Raw genomic sequence first — 22094 nt, forward strand, 5'->3', positions numbered from 1 at the left:
TGCCACAAATCTCAGAATTACTTGGGTTTGTTTCATCTGTTGATGCGGCGATGGAGATGCGGAGTGGCTTTACATTTGCTGTTCCGGGTAAAAGAACCCGAAATATAAAGCAGATGGAGTCAAAAGTATACACTAACCTTTCTGTCCGTAACTCGATGCCACCGCACCGCGTACCAGATAGCTTGGCGGTATTATCAGGCAGCTAGATTGTCAGATGCATTATCGGACAACGTCCAATGGTCGACGACAAAGCATCGCAAGCTGCTCAATCCAACCGAGACCACCCATGCGAAGCCTGTGAAGGGAGGTCGAGGCATCATTCTGCAGCAGTTAACTAGCGACGAACAAAAGATGATGCAGCGGCAGCATAACAGGCCTCGACAAACCCACGGACGATACTTTGACATTAGGAAGAATAGCGTCGTACCATGCTGCTGGTTACATTGTACAAAGCTCAGGTAGGTTAGGGGTAATTCACAAGCCCAAGGCCCTGGACGCGTCCTCCGACTCCCCTTCGGATTCAACCTCCACACCCTCTAAAACAGGACGATCCTTAATCTTGCTGTCGGTGATGTAGCGTTCCAATGCACCGTCTCCGCGCAGAATTTTAGCTCCAGAGCCGGGTCTGTCTACAGAGCCAACCGCATCCTCATCTACAACAACTGCATCTATTGGCTCATCTTCGTCTTTGGTTTTTACATCTGGAATCTGAAAGCAAATTGCATTTTGACGAATTAATCACATAAGCAAATCTGAAGCGGCATTCCATGTAAGGATATGGTGTGGTGCAGGTCAATCTCTTAAGGTAAAAGATCGCCAAGAATTAGTCAGAGTACCTCATACATGGCCTCAAGAAGAACAGTTTCCAAAATAGCTCTTAGACCTCGTGCACCAGTGTTCTTTGCCATTGATTTCTTTGCAATCAAACAAAGTGCGGCGTCTGTGAAATGCAGCTTAACCTGGAAGCATAAGTTAAGAAGAACAGCTTTTCCAAAACCAAAATCATCTACATGTGCGCATATACTTACATTGTTCATGCTAAATAATTTCTTATACTGTCGACCAAGAGCATTCTTTGGCTCCATCAAAACCTGAACAAGTTGGTTCTCGCTTAGAGCTGACAAACTAACCAGTACTGGGAAGCGTCCTACAAATTCTGGTACGAGCCCGTAAGCTATAAGATCGCCACTTTCAACCTAAAATAATGACAATCATCTTAGTGAGATCACAATGTTCTGCGGCAAAGAATTACTGAAATCACAATGCTGTAATAAAACAAATTGTTTGGAATTGTTGATGCTTACTGATTCCAACAAAGATGATGTCACAACATCATTTGTTAACCAACTGGTTCTCATATTTGCACGAACTGATGCTCCAAAACCTATAGAAGAATCCTGTCGTCTGTTTAAACAATTAAAATTATAGTACGAGAATTGCATGTGTAAGCATCATTAAAAAAGATTTGCAAATGTCTATCTTCATGATACCTTTCTGAAATTGTCTTTTCCAGATTAACAAAAGCACCACCACATATAAAGAGGATATCTTTGGTATCTATCTGTGAAACAAAAGAAAGAATCAATTAGAAAATGAGATTACCAAGATAATGAATCTCCATTCCAATAGATAAATGAAGTTCAAAAGACAAATGAAATACCGAATAACTTTTAGATTATAGAAGGATTCAAAAGCAAAAGAGAGTCAGATTGCAGACTCCTATCAATTATTTATTTCCATCTGTCACTGCTATAGTAACCTTTCTTGCCTATTCAGTAGCAAGGTGACTTTTTCAATTTTGCTCTACAAATAGATCTAAAAAATTAAGTCTTACAGGTTCCATGTAGTCCAAGCAACATAAAAAGGAACACAAATACCACACCTAAAAGCAAGGATACAACTCATTGTTCATATTTAAACACTCAAATTCAAGAAATGCCTACTACCAATAACTCAGTGTTCATATTTCAACGAAGTTGAAAATGTTACTTGGTACCAATAAAGTTGATATGGTTAAGATTTCATGAGATCCTGAAAACTTTGAACATGTGAAGTGAGAAAATATTCCACAATGGTTCCTTTGACAAAAGGACAGCAGAAAGTGAAAGACTATAACTTGGTTTCCCAAGACCTCCAAGCTGCAGGTTTCCTGGTTTCTCCAATATACAGATTTTGTAACTTATATTAGTAAAACTTGTCTACATCCAATGAAGTTCAAAGGACACCTTGTGGTACATTAATGGTAATACCAGGCACTGTACCAATCTATACCTTCCGGTACTGGCCAAGGCAGTATTTGAGATCTTGTGCAATGGCTCTCTGAGACTCCATCAATTGGATTTAGTGACAATACTTAATTGAGTTTAGGATGACATACCACATCATTAGCACCTCAATATGAAATAAGCAATAGCATGACTTCAACAATAAACAATAATGAAGAATTTTATAATCAACAAGATTTTTACAACACAATCACAAGCACTTCAAATTTTACAATATGTCACATCTGTGTACCTGTATATTGTCACCACGAGGGTGCTTTCGAGCCCCATTCTCAGGCACATTGACTATCTGCACAAACAAATATGAAACACTGACCCTTGTAAGAAACCAAAAGGAAGTTCCACATGGTTCCAATACAGAAAGTCAAGGTTGCATGTGCAATAAGACTACCAAATTATCAATGCCTCAGAGCAATTATCTCGTTCATTATCGATGACACATGCATGACATATACCATGATAAGAACAAATTGTCATACAAAAAACGGACACTAAGTAATTTTTTACAACACTAATGAGTTTCAGGACCTCAAGATTTATAACTTTCAGATAATTCTTATGAAAGATAAATCACCATTTGCAATTTAAACTATCAGTTGTTGAGCCCATAACCATCAGTTCAGACATCACGTGTTTTAAATTGTTACCAGACTAGGTTTAAAACTATATATCATATTTGGTTAAAAAAATTCCAAAAATTACAATGATGAGCTCTGAGTTCGTCTTTCCTTTGGCTATCATATATACACATACATGACCACAAATATCTGAAGATGGTCCTGAATGTATAGAAAACTTCACTGATAGTGTCCTCTATTAATACCAAGAATTGGTGACTAAAAAAAGAAAATCAAGTTTTAGCAAGAATAAAACAAGCTAGTACCACAGATCAACCAAAATGGAACATACTTGAAATACTAACAGAAGCACATACTTCACGCAAGTCATGGAAAATAAAGCTAAGTAGGCATCAAATTTCGGCAGGATTATGTACAACTAGTGGTGTAAAGACCAATAGTAATTGCCAAGTTTTTTAAATTGGGATGAGATAGGTATTAGATGCCCAGAAAGGTTGGAAAAGATATTGACAAGAAGATCAGACAAACAAGTATGTACTGCAACATTGCATAAACTAAGAAAAAAATCATAAGTTAAAAAAAATGAAAAAACAAGATGTTTAATAATAACATTGAATAATAAATATTTAATAAGTATATAGATCACTTGACCAAAAAAAATTAGAAATTGAAAACATTATTATCTTTTTGCCATGGTTTGTCTTACCTATCAGTACCGGTGTACCGACCGGCATTGACACAATACATATCGAACCGCCGTACCTACATATCAGTACACAGTACAGTGGGGCATACCAACAAACTGATATATACCACCCACACCAATCCCTTGTCGAACCGGTATCTACCACCTGTATCGGGCGGTACGCTGAGGTACGGCGAATCTTGTTTTTTGCAAATATAGGTGCCCTGATATTTTATTTAATATCCATGCATATTTCATGTTAAAAGCCAATTACAAAATATATATCTTCTTCTCCCGCAGACATGGTATGAAAATCGCAGGGATCATGACTATCAGATTTTCAAAACCCTGGATATTGCAACCACACGCTATTCAAAGTGTTTGATTGATATCTTTTCTGCTTCTTGTTTCCATGTTTAACCAATCTGAACATATTTTGTCCTTGTGTTTCAATTTTTCTTATATGATCTCATTTCTGTTCTTGCCGAAACTACAGCAGATTTTTCTTGACTCGATGACTCAGAAAATAAAATTAATGTATCATTATTCATTGGATTCTGAGGTCCAATCCATGAAAAGTCCTTTTTATTTCTCAATTGCTTCTTAAATTTCTCATTCCAGTTTCAAAGGAGTCAGAGATAATACAAAAACTGAAAATTATATTTCCCTTAGAAACAAGGAAGACATGGCTAAAGTAATTGTTATTCACGAAAAAACGAATTTCCAAATTTGACAGGCGAAATATAACTATATAAGTAAACCCACTGGTGCCAATTTATATCACATCATCCACAAAGGTCGTCAACACAATCTATTTTGAGCAGTTGGTGAAGAACAAAACCTGAAGTTTTGCATATTATGAGGCCCTTGTTTCTTGAAAAACTCCTTTTTCAGTTAAGTCCAAAAAATCCAGTAGAAAAGGATGCACCGCAAATGAAAGTGTAAGAATATTCCAACTAAAAATTTCTGGAACAAATGAAAGCATGTGAAAAGGAGGTAACAAGTATTTTATGTCATAAATTTAGATGAGATCATAATAGCAAACGTGGTATGTGAACTAGTAGGTATGCACATGTAAACAGCATTATGTATGACTTACAGTTCCTTCTAGCATTTTCAGCAATGCCTGCTGAACACCTTCACCAGATACATCCCTACTAATATTTAGGCTCTCAGACTGCATATTGAACGTTTAACAAAATCACTATTAAGTTCTAAACAAACCTAGAGTTAGAAAAATCAGCCATTTAGCCATTAACCTTCTTAGTGATTTTGTCAACTTCATCAATGTAAACAATTCCCTGTTGAGCTGCCTGTACGTTAAAATCAGCAACCTAACCAATAAAAAGTACAAGCATGAAGAAAATTCACTTAACAAACTGTAAAGATGAGAATTAGAATCGTAACAACTAACAAAGTTATTTAGCTATTAAAATTGAGATCAATAAAAGGGGCTAAAAGATCATTAATGCATCAAGTATCATAAAATCAAAAGAAAGGAAAATGAGGAAATTTTATGGACAACAAAAGTCCATCATAATCATGGTTGATGAATGATTCACGAATCACGCTTCTCTCAAAAGCTTCTTAAAGCATATTGATCATCTTGACAAAAAACAAGAAAGTGAGATTTGTTTTTCTGGTTTGGATTATATATATATATATATATATATATATATATATATATATATATATATAGGATTTTTAAACCCTTTCCTCCCCCTCTTTCATCCCCTTTCATTATCTCAAACTCTTAGAGTCTCTCAATCTCTTTCTCATCCACTTATTTCTCTTTTTTTCATATTTACACTCTCTTAAAACTTTACAAAGCTACAATTTGTGGATTGGATCAAGCTTAGAAGGTTAATTAGTAAGAATTAACACCTAAGTTAGAGGAAGAACTTTCTAATTAAAGGTATATAGACTTCTTTTCAACCGCATTCAACAGCCCACTCGGTTTGGAGACATGGAAGCGACGTGGACAATAGTGCCTCAACTGACAACGCTAGGGAGTCAATGATCCCATCTACATAGTTTGGGAGTGGTGTATGGATCGAGGAGCAATATTTTATGCATGTTACTCAAGATCCATATCATGAAGCTCGACATGATAGTTGGTCATTCTTCTCCAAACAATAATACAGTGATAGTTGATTATTTTTCTCCGAGCAACAATACAATGATCAATCTTATGATACAAAACAGCAGATCCGTGACAAAAATAGAAGTTCTAACATTCTATGCTCCACACTAATATATGTCACATTGTACTTGCCTTAGGAGCCACCACGAACACGTGTGGTTCACGATAATCAAACTACGACCATAATCACATTGATGCATCAATGACATATGTTGTATCAATATACTATGTCGTGGGATCAATTTCAAAATTGAACCCGACAAACATATCAAATTGATATACAGATACATAAGATCAAGGACCCTAATCCACTGCCTGTGGAATCCCATCGTTCTTTTTGGTGATAGAACCAAGTATATCAATCGATCGATTATTTGATTCATTTGAATCTTAAAGTTTAAGTTGTTTAACAAATAATCTAACAATTCAAATCATTTCTTTGTAGATAATTCAATATCAACGAAAGGACGATCCGGAACATACCATAAAACTACTCCTCAAAGCTCAAAAAGGATCTGTGCCACTATTCTTTCTTAATTTAGATTATTTTTGCTAAAATTGTTCTAAATTTATATTTATTTCCAACTTCAAAATCTTAATCTAACTTTTCTATTAAAAAAAAAATTGGTGCTATTTTCGACCATTTTTCCGTATCATCGGTACGTCCCACCATATCGACACACGATACATCAATACTGAATGATACATACCATACTATCGTCTGATCAATACACCAGTTCAAATCGGTAAGGCGAACCTTGACTGTAGCACCACAGCTCATCCTCATTATTTTAAGTAAACCAAATTCAAATATGTAGCACTGGTTTTGATAGATTTTGCATGTCTAATTACTAATAGCCACTCTAGACTCTAGTTTCAGCTGCAAGAGAGCTTCAAAGAAAGGTAAAACAGCATTAACCTATTACACAAATAGAACTTTGTGCAAATAAGGCTTTCACAGAACTTACATCACAAGAAATATGAAGAAATTTGTTGATATTTAATTTTCTCATTTATTCAGACAGGAGAAAAGGTTCGGAGGAGTGGGGTTAGGATTAGTGAAGTTGGACTAACAGGCCAGGATTGGCTAAATATAGGGTAAAGAGAACACAGAGGGAAAGATCGAAGGAGAAAAAGGGCAAAGGGAAAGGAGGATGGCATCTTGACCATCTCCCTTCTCTTTGCCATTGTATTTTATTAGGTTTGACTGGTCAGGTTGACCTGCATCGAAATCTACCAAGCGTAACTCCTTGACCTGTTTAAAAGTTGACTAAAATCCAGCAACCATGCCCATCCAAATTGGAACCTAACAATTCCGAATGAAACTAAGATTCAATATGGTCCTTCCCAATCCAGAATGGTGTTGACTGATTCTAAGAACCATAATGATAATTTTGCAGTCTCTCATACAATTTCCTTTTGTGCTATGATAGTTTAAAAACAAATCATCATTCATGAGAAACCTATAGTCGCAGATGACTTAATGACCACTCCAAAAGCCAATAACTGGGGATATGAATCACAGCTGAAGGTCTACCTGCCTCTCACCTTATTTGTCACTCCAGAGGAAAGAATGTTATTTGCAAAGTTAGATTGTCTAATTGCTTTGAGTTCATTTCTTCCTTTTATGATGTGTGATCAATCATCATTCTTATATTAATGTAGATGGTCCATTTTTCTTAACACAGTCTCTGCCAACTTATAAAGTTACTAGACATTGCAATGTTACTCCCATCCAAAACTTTACCATCCTGGTCCATGAATAGAAAATATAATCAGTACAGCAAAGAGTTTTTACATTTTAAAGTTGCATTTGCATGTAACAGCATTGAATTGTAGGAATTGTCGTATAGAGACGCCCAAGTTGAGGCAAGAGGAAGATGGCACAGCTATGATTGAGGTAACCCACATGCTGGACAAAAGGATGAAGCCTCATTAAGAAGGTTAACAAGCCATGTTCAGACATATGGCATCTCTAAGTCTCCTGTTATTAGCACACAGGTTTAGCATGCCCCAGAAGTAAATTTCTCAGGTATATGGACACTGGAATTGGAATATAACCGTGTTAGACAATATCAACTAGGCATGCAACTGCATTAGACATTATTCATTACAAACTCACTAAACATCAAACAAACTAAAAGGGTTAAGCAATGAAAAATATATTACTCCACGAGTTTAAAAATTATATGTTGAAGAATGAAAGATAATAATTTTCAATTAGTTTAATCATTATAGCTATGTACCAACTAGCACAAGAAAATACCGTAAGCAGCTTGTACAATATGGATTCAACGTCCTCCCCAACGTAGCCTGCCTGCAAAGGTAAAGTAAAAACAACAAAATCATGATAGCTGCCAAACACTAAGCCTCAACTGAAAAACAATAAAATCATAGATTGAAGAAAACTTAAAAAAACAATCTCACGAGAGTGCTCTGCTTCTGTTTATAGAGACAGTAGGTGAAAAAATGGATTCAATAAAAAGACCTGCCTGTGTCAGTGTTGTTGCATCCGCAATAATGAAGGGCACATTCACAAAGCGAGCTAATGTTTTAGCAAGTAAAGTCTTCCCTGTCTTATAGAAAGCATGACTGAATAGGTCAGCTCACCAACCAATCAACTTAAGGGTAATATTCTGTAAGTTGATGATAGGTAGGACCTACCAAAAGCTCTCATGTGAACCATCCAATTAAACTTGAATAAAAAGTTAGATCATGTACCCGATCCAGTAGGTCCCATCAAGAGTATATTGCTTTTTTCCAGCTCCACATTATCATCATCATCACCTTCTGCATGGTTCTCCGAATCAACTCCAGCACTGGGCATTTGGAATATTCAATTCATTATGAGCCATCATGATGATAAGCAAGTTCTTACGACCTAGCAATAGAACTTAACTGTCTATGTGTTTAAAGTTAAAGAGACAGCATTAACAAGTTAATAAAACCAGAGATACAATAACTGAAAGCATCACTAACCTTTTCTGTAAGGAAGCATGATATATTCTTTTGTAGTGGTTGTAAACAGCCACAGAAAGCACCTGCAGTCGTTCTTTATGTTAAGAAATTACACTAGGCAAATAAAACCCAGACACCATGCAGCTCAAGCATCGAATCGCAAGATAGGCATTTCTTGTTGTTTAACTATCCAGGTAAATTATTTGATATAATCAACAAAGATGTTAATCACAAAAAAATCAATGTTTTGGTAAGAAATGTGGCATGAAATACAATATGAACTTTACTTGGCTCATGAAATACCATGACAGAACATCTCTTTTGCAAGATTTAACTATTGATCTGATATGAAGCTCATCACCGTGAATGTATTTGCAGTCATAGAAGAATTAAATTACTGAAGAACATCTTGAGGGTGTTCCAACATTTATGTAGATCCTAAATTTTCTTTTCTTCTATCTAAGCAGAATTTCTGACAAAATTCAATGAAATGTCAGAGGAAAGATTTAACCAATTCAATGCCTGCTAAAACTTTAAAATAATGATGGTCTAAGGCGAGAGCCTGCATAACCAATATGGAAGACAACTACATAAGTCAAACTCATTATTGAACTGTTGAAGGTAGCCCCATAAAGTTTGGAATAGGATGCTTTTTGGAGAATACATGGAGATCAATTGCAGCTTCACAAAAAAAGTTTGGGATAGCATTAAGCAAAGAAACAAAGGTAAGGAACTTCTCGACAGATGTAATGGAGCTGTGGGGTGACTGGGTTGAGATGACTCTGAAGACTGAGATTCAGAGCACTTTCTTCATCCTGATTATAGCTATCTGGAGGCACGTCAGAAAGACAGAAACAGAAGAATGTTTGAATCTACAATCCAAATGGGGCAAAATTTCTTAAAGAGTATCAGATTGATCAAACTCAAAGAGTAACCAAATGTGGGCAAAAAGAACAATCTCCTAAAATGCGATGGGGTTAAATGTTATTGGCATGGTTTTAAATAAGGGTCCAACTATCGACTTCAACAACCTATTGGACTAGCACTGTATTTGATACATAGACTTGTACCGCCCAGCATTGCTGAATTAAATAATAAAAATATTAAAACTTACCGGTATACAAATTGGTGCCTGGCTGTGAGATCCACAACCACTAGTTGGTTAGACAACTAAATACAGACAAACATATACCAGTCTGACTGTTATTTTAAACCATGGTTATTAAAACACTTCAGAAGTCTTAGCTATTTTGGCTTAAGCATTTTGAAGTTAATATGAATTGAGATAGTAGAAGATCATGTGTCCTGATAAGCTTATCTGCAATTCTACTTGCAATTCACTTTATCTTTTACATTATAGAACATGCATAGCTTATTAGTAGATGCTGGCTAATCAACCCATCCTTTCATCAAACAAAAAGAAGAAGAAAGAAAATACACTGGTCTTTATATAGTATAAGGTGAAAGAGAAAAAACTGAAATTAGACAGAAGTAATTTTGTTATACTGAAATTTAAAAACATGAGCAGTAATCGGAAGTTCTGCAGAAAATTATCTGTCAGTTTACTAAGAACACAGGCTGGTTAAAACCATATCCATCTATAAACCAAATTATAACTAGTTATCGCAATATCTGCATGATTCAAAATCATGTTGCGCCAATAGGTAAAACTTGTTTGAGAATCACCAAAAAGCAAGATGAAAGAAACATAAAGCAAATCTATTTTACAGACCTGAAATCTATTCTACAGGCCCTAAAGATCCAGAGATCGTATGTCAATAAAACCGATAGAAATAATACCTTCTTTGCGTGCTCCTGCCCAATCACATACTTATCGAGCCCCTCATAGATCTCCTTGGGCGTCGGCATATCTTTCCCCATATTTGACCCTCCCCACCCCTCCAAACCACCAAAGCCTCCCCCGCCGCCGGACTCATCTGTTCCCCTTTCCCCGCCAGGCCCAGCCACCCTCACCACGTTCGAATTCATAGGGAACGCCGAGCAGGGCGGTGGCTGCACCGCCGACCCGTGCACCTCCGGAGGGCCCGGTACGGCCGGCCAATTTTCCGGCGAATCTCCGCCGTAAAATGATCTAAGTGCCTTCCAAAACCGGTTCTTAGCCCGAATCCCGTTCTCCTCGCTTTCGCATCTATACTTCTCCGGATTGGGGCCTCGGACGCGGCCGATCTCCACAAAAGTGCCCTGGAGGGGAACGAGCTCATGGGGGCTAAAGGAGTAGGCGGTCTTGCATCTAGGGCATAAGTTTACGGCATGGCGCTCTGCGCCGTAGTCGCCACTTCCGTCGCCAGTGACAGTTGGCGAGAAACGGTTGGGGAAGAGGACCCTCATGTGCTTGGAGCAGCGAGGACAGTGAGCCTCGGCGCGGATGCGGCGTGTGTGGAACTCGTCGGCGCCACCGCCATCCCACTTGTGGCGATCGTGACGGAGGAGTCCGGGGCGGCGCGGGGCAGAGGAGGAGGCGTGAACGAGTCGGCGGCGGAGGGTGGAGATCGCGGAGCACTGGTGGAGGCGGTAGCGGGTTTCGGCGGCGTTCCTGGCAGCGCGCGTCGCGGCGTCGCGAAGCTTCTTGCAGCGGAGGATTCCAGACATCGAAAAAAAGTGAGAATGAAAAAAAAAAAGAAAAAATGAAAAAGAGGGAAAGGAAATTAATTCAGACAGCGGAGGGGATCGAATTGATGTGGTCGAATTTGGGCGTGCGTGAAATGGTGCGCGCTTTTGTTCTGGATAGCAGCCACCCGAAAGTCTCACCTCTTCTTAACTCGCTGAATCACCGCCATAAGAAGGGGGCCCACGGATGATATATCAGAGAACCAACGGTGGGGAACGCATTATTAGTGTGGAACACCAAGGTTAATAATGGGGAGATTAGCTCAGTAAACGTTTAAGCCTCTTACCTTTGTTTGGACTGAGCCAGGTGAACCGCAACCGAGGAGAAGGATCCTTGGGAACTACCACTACTGCCAAATGGGACCGAGTCACCCTGAAGAACATCAGGTTTTACGTGGCATAATATCCAGCAAATTGTGATATGCCATGTCACCCCTGAAACTTTTCTTCCAATTCCGTTTGAGGTGCCTATTTGAAACTAGTATGTGTTCATCGATTTCTAATGAAGGATTAGACTCCGTTCCGGATGTAATCCGAGCTTTGTCATGTACAATGGATGACATTCGAGGTTGTCAAAAGTTCGATCTTAGCAAACCGGCGAATTCGGGATGTGATCATGTAAAAAAAATTATGTATGACTGAAATCGATAAAATATTCTTCAAATGGCAAACTATAGATTATAACACACAATATAGTTTCGTTTTTCTTATTGTAAGTTAGAGTAACATCAATCGTGAGTTAACATGATTTAGTTAAAAGACACGAGATTATTCGAGGAACTCTATAGTTATCCTGCAAGGCGATTGATGGGGCATCGAGGTATTGAGATAACTTTGTTATAATCTTGAGTGGTTTTTGAGTGTTCGAGATAATCTTATCGTTGGACTAAAATAAAATCCAACTCTTAAATATGTTCCTATATAAATGTCATTAGCGGAGGGAGTTCCTCAATCCGACCCTTTAGACACTCAAGCCGATACGAGGTTTGTAATATAAAAATATAATTTTAAAATAAGGATTTGACTCCTAAATCGATTTGGGAATTGACTTTTATATATAACCAATTGAGGGAATCTTTTATAATAACCTTAACTTCTTCTATTTGGTATTTTATCAAGGGGATAACAGATTGGCTAACCTCGAATAACCTTCCGTGGACTGCAATCCACGAGAGTGGACGAGGTCGATCTATACGACCTCTCATTAATTATATTCCATGGGAGCCGATCGATTATTATCTTCCCGATATTATTGCTCAATAAGGGTGATTACTGAACAAAGATTGATTGTCAAATTATTTACTATCAACTTCCCTCTTGAAACATAATATAGTTCCACTTTCCTAAAATATATGATTTGAGCTACAAAGTGGCTACCTGACGAAAGGTTGGTTGTCTTGCCAGCCCAGTTCATGCCTTGGGCAAACCAAGCCGTGGAGCCCTTTCAACTGTGAAAGAAAATAAAGTGGTTTGAGGAACAAAGAAGATGTCATGATCGCAGCAAAAAGGCATGGCTAATGGTGACTTTATCACCAGTAATCATGCTTTCAGTTCTCAAGGAACCTGCTTTATACCTGTGTCTCCATCTACTTTGATTTGGATATACCTGCAGATTCTCTTGATATCATCCCTATGCTTTTTCGTGGAATACAGGAGAAACGAAGTGGAGTTCATGTGTGTTTCTCCCCCTAGTTCATTTTCTACAGCTTTATTTGCATTTTGCTTTGGAAACATGGAAAGGGAGAGAAAAAAATGAAGAGTAAATTCCAGAGATGCATAAGATCTGTAAACTCAGGTTTCTTGGAAAAAGGAAGAGGAGAAAGAAACAAAGACACATGACTCTGTCTGCCAAACTAATCAACTTACACCACCTTGTCAATTTAGATGTCAAGAGGAAATCCCAGGACAGCAGCTTATGGAAGGGTTGATGGTTATGTCATGCTACCACCTACCTCAAGACTCTGTCAAAGAGAAGATCTCCAGAGTGACATGTACGAGGGACCATGGCAGTGGCATGCTACCACCCAATTAGAACTCTAACATCCACATTCCAAGTGTGAGACATGAACCAAATAGAGAAGAACAGTTTGGCTTGGTGAGAGGGGAGCCAGCTGCAGCAGTCATTCGAGCTGGAGAGGGGTCTTCTTGGCCAAGTTGTGCTTGTTGTTGTGCATCCACACCTTGAGGACTCTCCTCTTCACCCCGATCTCCTGGCAGAACTGCTGCACCGCGCTCTCTTCCTGCTTCTGAAGCCGCCAGCCCGCCTTCTCTGCGAAGTGAAGCATCTTCTCCTTCTGCTCTGCAGTGAACTTGGTCCTGAACCTCTTCTTCACCAAGGGTGGCCTCGCCATCATCCCACCACCCGCCCCCTCCATCTCATCGGACTCAGATGTCTGCATGGCACCCAGGGGCATGATCATGTGAGGTGGTGGCCTCGGAATGAGGCTGTTGCTGCCGGGGTTGTAGCCAAATGGATCTGCCCCTGAGATCAGGAGGCCTCTCTGGCCTATTGCTTTCCGTCCCTTGAAGGGGTGGTAGCAGTCGTAAGAGGACTCCCCTTCTACTTCTTTCCGGTGGAAGTTCCTGTGGCAGTTGCAGGCGGAGCACTTCAAGGCTTCCAGAGTCCCCTCCTCGCCGCTGGGCATGAACTCACCGCAACCATCATTGGCATTCCCACCAATGGCGGCTGCATGGTTCTTGAGGCACTCCCTGTACTTCACCACCAGCCCTTTCTTGGTGCTGTACGGATTGGTGCTGTGGTGGTGGTCCTCGGTGGTGGCTGCGGAGAGGGAGGGAGGAGGAGGAGCAGCAGCAGCGGCAGCGGGAGGAGGGGAAGAGCCACTGGAGCGGTGGTGGAGGGGAGAGGTGTCATGGGTCATGCCGTGGCCATGGGGTGGACCATGGCCAACAACATAAGTGCTTGTTATTGGGATTGGGATATCCCCGTCATGACCAGAAAGATCCATCCTCTCTCTCTCTCTCTCAATCTCCGCGCTCTCTCTTCCTCTTCCTTTCACTGTTCTTTTTTGGCCTGCACACCAAAAGCAAAAGGTCAAGGACAAGAAGGAATTAGAAGCAGACCACCCCAAGCCCCAAGCGATCAAATGCATGAGCTAAGGTTTTTAAGGCTGAGATCCTTGGGACTCTAAATGAAACAATAATGAACCAACTTGACCACCTTCTGAAGTCTCTCGGTAGAAAGGAACAGGAAAATTAGCTCTGAGACCACTATACAACCTTATACTGGTACTTGCTCCTGTACCTCTTTCCCCACATTGAAGGCCCAAGAGTGGTGGAAGACAGTAAAAAGAAAACATAGTCTGAACACAGAGTAAATTCCACATTTTTGGGGCTTTCTTTCCGCAAACACTGGGAAAATACATCAAAGCATCACAGGAACTTGAAACGAGCAGTTTGACTTGGTAAGAAATTTCATCTCTAGCACACAAGAATTAGTGGTAGATCTGTTCCAAAGAAGGACAGTGGTCAATGAGAGCAAGGAGTCTTTGTTAGCTAGAGAACATAAATCATGAATTTTGGTTTTCAAGAAGGTAAATTTGTGGACTTTAGATTCAAGAACTATTGATCTCATTGTTGTGTGTGTGGAAACTAGAACTTCATCCTGGGTTTCAAAAGCCTATTTCATTGCCTCAGAGGGACAGCATAAGAGATGAACAAAATATAGCAAATCTATGTGAGATTATCGGAGAGATGTAACCAAAATGGTGGGCAAGCCAAGACTACAAAAACCCACCTTTCTCTCCTGTGAACTGAGAGAGGAACAGGCTGCAGGGTGGTGGAGAATAGTCGCAAAGCTAAACCAGAAGTAAGCTCTTCTTGGCAACGTTCATGGCTCATAGGAAGAAATGGAATTATCCAAAGAACTCCCTGTTGGTATTATCCATGAGAAGTTTCACAGGAAGAGCTTAGAGAGGAGGGGAGTAAACAAAGAAGAGCATCAGGAAGAAACAAAATGAGAGGTTTGGTAGAAGGGCTGCGGTTGTGTGAGACTAAACAAGAGGTTTATAGCAGTAGTGAGGGAGCATAAAGGTTGGGAAAAGATGAAGAGAGAGAGAGAGAGAGAGAGAGAGAGGAGAGGATGAAGAAGAAGAAATTTTACAGGACAAAGAGGGAAAAACACAGAATTTTAGAAGCTTATGACCAAACAAAAGTAAAGCGTGGGATGTTTGCTTTGCTTGCACTATCAGGAATCAAGCTTACGCCATAGAAGATAGATGGAGAGAGAAAGAGAGAGAGAGAGAGAGGGGACTGCAGTGTCAGAGAAGGAGAGGCACAGAAAGAGGGAGAAGCAGAACCAGTCCCCACATATGAATTTGAAAAAGAAAAAGAAAAGCAAACATACTTAGCTTCTAAAAATCCAAAACACCCCCATGCCAAATTAAAATGACAAGACTTTGGTTGCATCCAAGTCCTGCATCTCAAAAAAAAAAAAAAAAGGAAGAGAGAAAAAAAGAAAGAAGACAGAACCTTGTCTCAGATTCAGTGGACCAAAATGCTCAGGCTAGTTTATCTTCTCACATCTGATAGATCCAATTCCATTCAATTTAATTTCAGTAGGTTGCATCAGTAACTTTCCTAGTTGATCTCCAGAGGAGATAATCTAGATCTCCAAGGGTGTAATGATTGGTTTTCTAGGCTTTTCTTCCATGGATTAATTACATGATTCATGTGTGATGGGACTTTGAGTCAATTCAGCCCATGTTTATGATTAGCAGCATCATTTTGTTGGGTAATTGCCTGTCATGCATCAGATTAGAATGCCTAGTAATTGGATTCTGTGTCCTAGTACTTAATTCTCATCACTTACTGGACTCCATGCACAAAAAGCTCTCACTAGCTGCTTCCTAATGAACAAAGGGTAGAACAAACCTAAAGGCTAATAATGACTGCAAGATGCATCATCTTTAGAGCTTTCCATGTCCAAACATCTTCTGGAGCTTAAGGAATGTTCTCAATCATAAGATGCTTTTTCTATTTTTCTTTTGTGTAGGATGAGATCCTGGAACATTTATCATGAGAAAGAAGACATGAAAACTTTTAAATGGAATTTCTTCACAAAGGACTGTTGGATCATCAATCACTACTTACAACTTAGATTCAAATCACTTTATTCTTGCCTCTCCCTCACTTTATTCCATCTAGCCTCATCCAAAGTTCCTTTTCCACCAGTGTTTTTCCCTCCCCCCCTTCCCTTTTGTTTCATCTCCTCTTAGGTTTCAGTTTCTAGTTGTGGCATTAACATTAAATACATCTCAATAACTCTTTTACTCGTTCATGCAGCAGAGTAAGAAAGGCAAACTGGATGTGAGCAGTACATGGTAAAAAAACTGTGACAATACTTTGGAAGCCTTGTGTGGTTACGTGTGGTAGTGACTTTTCTGTACTGTGAACCTTCTTCCCCTGCCTCCCCAATCTTTTCTCTCTCCTTTCCTCATCTCTCTCTCTCTCTTTCTTCTTTGGCCTTTCCTTTTTTTCCTGTTTTACTTGTGATAACAATACATTCATTAAAAAATGTACTCCATTAATATATACATACATCAGCTTCAAACAGCAGGCTACAGGGTCAAGCAGAGTGATCCAGACAATTCAATGAATCACAAGCTTTTGTGATTGCCATTAATAAGGATGCGTTATTCTCTCCGCGTGAGAGAGAGAGAGAGAGAGAGTGGGATTAGGATGGGAGAGCATGTGGTGGGGAATTAATACCGAAGAGGGACAGTTGTGCCAGCAAATTAAATGGGATCTGACGACACACTGATCAAGAAGCAAAGCCAAAGCCTCCCCAATCCAACCTTGTGATCTATCAGCCAAACACATCCTATCCAATTCCAGGTTAGTGAGGCAGTGTTCAAAGCAGTAGTATCCTTCCTTCCTTTATCCTTGTGTATGCAGTAGGATTACGTACCTTATCCTCCAAGTCCCCTGTACACATTCCTAGAGCCAAATACTTTCCATCATGGCTTTGTCAAACACTCAATCAAATGCATAGTATGAATTTTAACTGTGTGTTTAACAACATATCCTGCTTTGATTATGCAGGCAATCCAACTTATTGGTCCTCCTGCTCAAAGCATTTTAGCAGAACATTTCAGATAAGATTGGAACACTTGTTAGATGATAAGATCTCATTGATACAGGTCCAGTTCCAGTGTTTCCATGCTAATCATGTGCATAGAGCAATCAACTCCTCAGGTGTTCCACCTGCTGATGGACCACACTCGTATATTTCGAAATAGTGGACCACAATCATTTTAATGGACTGGAATAGAGGAAGATTATCCTGAATTATCTATCCATTTCAGGCTTCTTCCCCAAATTTATTTTTCCTTTTCTTGTTTTTCTCTTTGATTTGATTATGTCGTCTTCTTCGAAATGGGGGTTGGGCATTGGATGCTGGAGGGCTGTGCCTCTTTCTCCCTGTTTCTCCTTTGCTGATAGAATTTTCTCTTTTCCCTTTGAGTAAAGCAAATGTGAATCCGCATTCCTTTTGTTTGATTAGCGGAACCTTCTCTTTTTTTTTGTTGCATGAACCAGACAATGGAGAAAGAAGTAAAGCAATTCCAAGTCCAGTGACAACTGTGGTGCAATTCCATTGATGTGCCAAGTGACAACACCATGAGTAGAACAGAGTTCTGCTGATGCTTGCTGAAATGAAGCTGATTAGTGTGGTTTTGTCGATCCACCTGCATCAAAGAACTCTGCGGAAGTGCAGTGTGACCATGAATTCCAGCTTGAAGGAGGAGTTATGATTTCGAGTTAGAACTTTCACTTCTTCTTCTTCTTCTTCTTCTTGGAGCTGAGAGCCCTTTAACCAGGGACGGCGGTGTCCATTGCAGAGGAAGCTCACTAAGCAAACCACAACCTGTAACACAACTAATACAATGAAAAGGTCTGCTCGCAAGTGCACCGAGGAGCTGCAGAGGTTGCTTGGAAGGGAGGAAATAGACGCACACCGAGCTTTCGGAAAGCTTTTCCTTATCTTGAAGAGAAACTAAGGCACTTAGAATTGTGATTTGAAGGTGCTTTGAGGCTTAATGGATGTGCGCAGGTGCCATTAAACAAGCATTACTCCTGCCACTGGAATTGCTTTGGCATGCGTCTTAGGATAGCTGTTATCATAAGCCCATTTAACAATCCCCGTTCCGTTTGGTGGAACTCTACATGTCGTCCACTGACTCATCTAAGCGTCTCCTAAAAGCTTCAGCCACAAGTCATTTGCAGGAAGACAAAGCTGCAAGGAAGCAACCTAATGTTCTTTATGGATCCATGTAAAACCAAGAAAATCCATCATGGTAAAAATCTTGGTTTCAGTAGGTTCCACTTCTCAACACAAATATCATGCTGCATGTTAAAGAAATGAATCAAAAGCGACCACCAGGCACACAGAATTTCCAATCTCTGACATGAGCAACAGAAGCTTGCAATCATACTCATCAAGAAAGCTTCATGTTCTCTTCCACATTTGCTCATCCCAAACATGAAGGCCGCTGCCAGGAGTCATGATTCTAGCCCACACTAACTCGAGCACTCTCCCATTCCCCTCCCTCTCATCCAGTGTAATGAGTCAAAGAGTACTACTACTACTGGGTTTCCTTGGATTGTAATCTTCCCACCACTTCCTGGTTCACTACTTCACTGGCAAATGGTCTTCATGAACTTGGCTTCTTTTGCTCTCGCATGAACTATTCTGCCAATGTCATGAGCTGCTGTGAAATCATTCGAACCCAACTCTACACTGCAAAAAACACATGCAAATGGGGTTTGAGTGTTCTTTGAAGGTTTCCGGGAATGGCAATGCAATGAGTGTCGGCTCCAAAAGTCTTGGCCACAATTATAATTCACCTTCCTACAGGCAAAAGAAAAAGTATTCTTCGTCTCGGTAAAGATCATCCAACGTTATATAGCACCAAAGACCTTAGACGATAAGATTAAGAAGCGGGAGTGTCTGCAACTTTTGCAACAGATCACTATTCACAGAAATTGGAGATGTTTGCATTATGTCCATCATAATGCCGAGACACTTTTACAGTGCCACGTCTCGTCCAAAGTACAAAAAGCAGTGGAAGCGTGTTGGTGAAACACACGGATCGTGGCGGTAGCTGCGAGAGCAACCGGAGTGATGGTATGGGACAGGGGAGCAAAGGAGAGCGATGGAGTGGTGTACTTCGTTGCAGTGGGTGAGAGCAGAGGGGAAGGGGATTAGGGGAAAGCAAAGGGAGGAGGATGATGACGAGGAGGAGGCAGGGGCGGGTCACTTGCTTCCGCAAGAATCTTCATCAGAGACCGCACCACCGACACTGCCCCGTGATTTCGTCTCAGTCCTCTGTGTCAGAGCTCCGTGGGTCGCATGAGCAGTCAAGTTCCCCCCTGTTCTCTCTCGCAGAACGCAATTGCAGGAGCAAAACGATTCTCTCTCTCTCTCTCTCTCTCTAAAAGACCACCATTTCAGGACGCAAAGGATAACACGATGATCGATTCTGCTGCTTTGAGATGTGTTCAAAACAAAATAAAATCTAAAATGCCCAACTCAAAACTTTAATTTTCTTGGTGTCATATTTAAAGTCTTGGATGGCTTCTTTTGCATCATTAAACATCAAAACAAGCAAATAAAATATTAATCTATCATTCTCGATCATATTATATATCCATGTCTTTGGTTTGTCAAGATTTTTATTTGGATGATAAAAGGGTACATAAAATTTCGATAATGTGTATTTGAAATCCTGGCTGACCGGAGGAATTCGAGGACTTCGACTAACATATGAGTGTTTCCTTTGTGGAGTTTAAGATCTTTGGATTTGGATTGTAAGATTTCTCGAGGAAATGTGTTTTTTAGGAAATGATAAAAAAGCGAAGGCAAATCAAGTAGCCAAATCGATCTCCAATTTGTTTGATTTAGACTTATAAATCATTCATCAACAATTTGTTCTTCAGGAACAAGCTTGAGGAATGGCAAGAAGATTTCTCACTGTGCCTTGGCCATTAATTGCGAGTGCTTCATGATTCGAAGTGAAAGCTTGCACATCATTATCAAGTGGATCACCAAATCCTAAGCTCTCTCGATCAACCAGCTTCCATACCCTACATCTTAGTTGGCGACGTTGACTTCGCTCGGGTGCAGTTATGTTGTCTTCTCCGACTACTTTTTGCTAGCTTCGAAGCGGAAAAAGAGAAGAAGCATGGAGACTTTTGCCGTGTGGAGATTCCCACCACCTATGGTTCTGTCTTCGATCGGTAAAGCAGCTATGTTGTGTCATGGTGATAAGATCGAAGGAAGCATGATTCCATCTCCCTTATCTCTGGACTTGACGAAAGACAGGAAAAGGAATGAATTCTTATTCTCAAAGCACTACAAAAGTTCCCAATATATCTTATTATTATTACAGCTTTTTGTGATAGCATTTCTTGAACTCATGAAAGATTTATTTGCATACATAAAAGTAATGTGACGCATCACACCATCGACATCAAATAGGTAGGTAGATATGTAAGATGATCACACAACAGCCTTGGAGGCCTTGATGTCCTCGCCACCCTTGTCGGCCTCCTGCGCGATGTTGATCAGCCTCGGCTGCCTCCTTGTCCCCTCGACGAGCTTCGGCACCGTCACCCGTAGCACGCCGTCCTCCAGGTGGGCCTTAACGGCGTCCAGGTCGGCGCTAGCCGGCAGCCGGAACTGCCGCCAGAACTTGCCGGCCATCCGCTCGGCCCGGTGCCACTTCTCGCCCTCCACCTCCTCCTCCTCGCCCTTCCTCTCGCCCGTTATCCTCAGCACCCGATTCTCCTCCACCTCTACCTTGATGTCTTCCCTCCTCACCCCTGCGCGAAGAGCTCGGCCATGTCAGGGACCGGCATGCAAAGACGACGACGAGTGATGGAGCGGATGGAGCGCGAGGATTAAAGCAACGAACCTGGGACGTCGAGGGAGATGACGTGCGCGTGGGGGGTCTCCTTCCAGTCAGCGCGTGCGAGCGCGAGCGCGTCCACGGCCTTGGGGACGGTGAAGGGTGTCTGCTCCAGGATGCGGAAGGGATCGTCGTAGGCGGCGGGCATCATCATGTCCCACAGCCTCCCGGAATACGGCATCAGCCCGTTAGCTGCCGGCGCAGCACACGAGGCCAAGAAAAGGACAACGAACAGTACAAGGAACGGCGAGCGCCTCATTGTGAGCCGGTGATCAGATGGTTTCTTTCAGATGATGCGTAGAAGAAGAAGAAGAAGTGAACACTGCGTAGCTTCAAGGAACTCCAGAGAACGCACTTGATCTGGATCTTGGAATAGGATGGAGCTTCCATTTATAGTGGAGGAGGCGTTTCCAGAGTCATCCTTTCCCGGTTCTGGCAGCTTCTGGTGGTCTCAGGAAGAAGATGGGGTCGGTGAGCGTTGGTCTGGAATGCTCTCTCGCGCGTGGAAAGCGGATGCACGGCGTGGCTTGAAACGGGTTTTCTCATGTACACACGTATACCCGATCCATTTGACTAAATCGGATTCGGATCACATATGTATTCCTAGACTTATCTTTGCCCACTTTCTTATGAGAATATTAACCCAGCATTATTTTGTTCAGCTTGTGAACACCATAGTCAACGATCTGCAACCAATAACCAGTTTGCTACTTCAGCCAGGATCAACATGGAGAATCAGCTCTAAAACATAAGATCTATGGCTTTTAATCTCTGGTGTCCTCTGGGTGAGGATCGCAAAGCCTTTCAATCTAGTAGCACCACTTCGAATATTAATGGATTTTTAATCTTGAAGCATATTTCTTGATTTCATGGGCAAATTGCATCACAATT

At 40.8% G+C, this 22094-nt stretch overlaps 3 protein-coding genes across 6 annotated transcripts; all 3 read right to left on the minus strand.

The window, feature by feature from the left end:
• LOC135651202 (CLP protease regulatory subunit CLPX1, mitochondrial-like) lies at positions 1 to 11374 on the minus strand. Of its 3 annotated transcripts, XM_065171098.1 has the most exons (14): positions 10450 to 11374; positions 8671 to 8732; positions 8413 to 8510; positions 8180 to 8263; positions 7958 to 8004; positions 4808 to 4882; positions 4648 to 4725; positions 2518 to 2574; positions 1491 to 1561; positions 1305 to 1404; positions 1029 to 1196; positions 837 to 959; positions 428 to 708; positions 1 to 295 (listed from the first exon to the last, which is right to left on the minus strand). In XM_065171098.1, exons 1-13 carry the CDS (start codon positions 11257 to 11259, stop codon positions 475 to 477), a joined length of 2007 nt encoding a protein of 668 aa, XP_065027170.1. In that variant the 5' UTR covers positions 11260 to 11374; the 3' UTR covers positions 1 to 295; positions 428 to 474. The 3 variants fall into 3 exon arrangements, 2 of the variants coding, with proteins under 2 accessions (XP_065027170.1, XP_065027169.1); XM_065171097.1 differs by lacking the exon at positions 1 to 295 and having other exon boundaries at positions 378 to 708; positions 10450 to 11373; XR_010501804.1 differs by lacking the exon at positions 1 to 295 and having other exon boundaries at positions 569 to 708; positions 837 to 940.
• Positions 11375 to 13050: 1676 nt separating this feature from the next.
• Positions 13051 to 15696, minus strand: LOC135651203 (zinc-finger homeodomain protein 4-like). Of its 2 annotated transcripts, none has more exons than XM_065171100.1 (2): positions 14456 to 15696; positions 13051 to 14308 (listed from the first exon to the last, which is right to left on the minus strand). In XM_065171100.1, exons 1-2 carry the CDS (start codon positions 14658 to 14660, stop codon positions 13398 to 13400), a joined length of 1116 nt encoding a protein of 371 aa, XP_065027172.1. In that variant the 5' UTR covers positions 14661 to 15696; the 3' UTR covers positions 13051 to 13397. The 2 variants fall into 2 exon arrangements, with proteins under 2 accessions (XP_065027172.1, XP_065027173.1); XM_065171101.1 differs by having other exon boundaries at positions 15032 to 15668.
• Positions 15697 to 20656: 4960 nt separating this feature from the next.
• On the minus strand, positions 20657 to 21553 carry LOC135650926 (22.0 kDa class IV heat shock protein-like). Its single transcript, XM_065170621.1, has 2 exons — positions 21210 to 21553; positions 20657 to 21117 (listed from the first exon to the last, which is right to left on the minus strand). Exons 1-2 carry the CDS (start codon positions 21460 to 21462, stop codon positions 20795 to 20797), a joined length of 576 nt encoding a protein of 191 aa, XP_065026693.1. The 5' UTR covers positions 21463 to 21553; the 3' UTR covers positions 20657 to 20794.
• Positions 21554 to 22094: the final 541 nt, after the last annotated feature.

This window comes from Musa acuminata, chromosome BXJ3-10 (assembly GCF_036884655.1).
Source record: "Musa acuminata AAA Group cultivar baxijiao chromosome BXJ3-10, Cavendish_Baxijiao_AAA, whole genome shotgun sequence".
Classification (NCBI taxonomy): Eukaryota; Viridiplantae; Streptophyta; class Magnoliopsida; order Zingiberales; family Musaceae; genus Musa; species Musa acuminata.

What these genes read in the sequence shown, in the direction of transcription:
- LOC135651202 (XM_065171098.1), bottom strand. Translation starts at nt 11,259, where the DNA reads ATGTCTGGAATCCTCCGCTGCAAGAAGCTTCGCGACGCCGCGACGCGC. An exon ending in GATGGGACCTACTGGATCGG is followed by an intron (nt 8,264 to 8,412) that starts GTACATGATCTA and finishes TCTATAAGACAG; the next exon opens with GGAAGACTTTACTTGCTAAA. An exon ending in GAAAAGACAATTTCAGAAAG is followed by an intron (nt 1,405 to 1,490) that starts GTATCATGAAGA and finishes TTGTTTAAACAG; the next exon opens with ACGACAGGATTCTTCTATAG.
- LOC135651203 (XM_065171100.1), bottom strand. Translation starts at nt 14,660, where the DNA reads ATGTATTTTCCCAGTGTTTGCGGAAAGAAAGCCCCAAAAATGTGGAAT. An exon ending in CTACCGAGAGACTTCAGAAG is followed by an intron (nt 14,309 to 14,455) that starts GTGGTCAAGTTG and finishes TTTGGTGTGCAG; the next exon opens with GCCAAAAAAGAACAGTGAAA.
- LOC135650926 (XM_065170621.1), bottom strand. Translation starts at nt 21,462, where the DNA reads ATGAGGCGCTCGCCGTTCCTTGTACTGTTCGTTGTCCTTTTCTTGGCC. An exon ending in CATCTCCCTCGACGTCCCAG is followed by an intron (nt 21,118 to 21,209) that starts GTTCGTTGCTTT and finishes CTCTTCGCGCAG; the next exon opens with GGGTGAGGAGGGAAGACATC.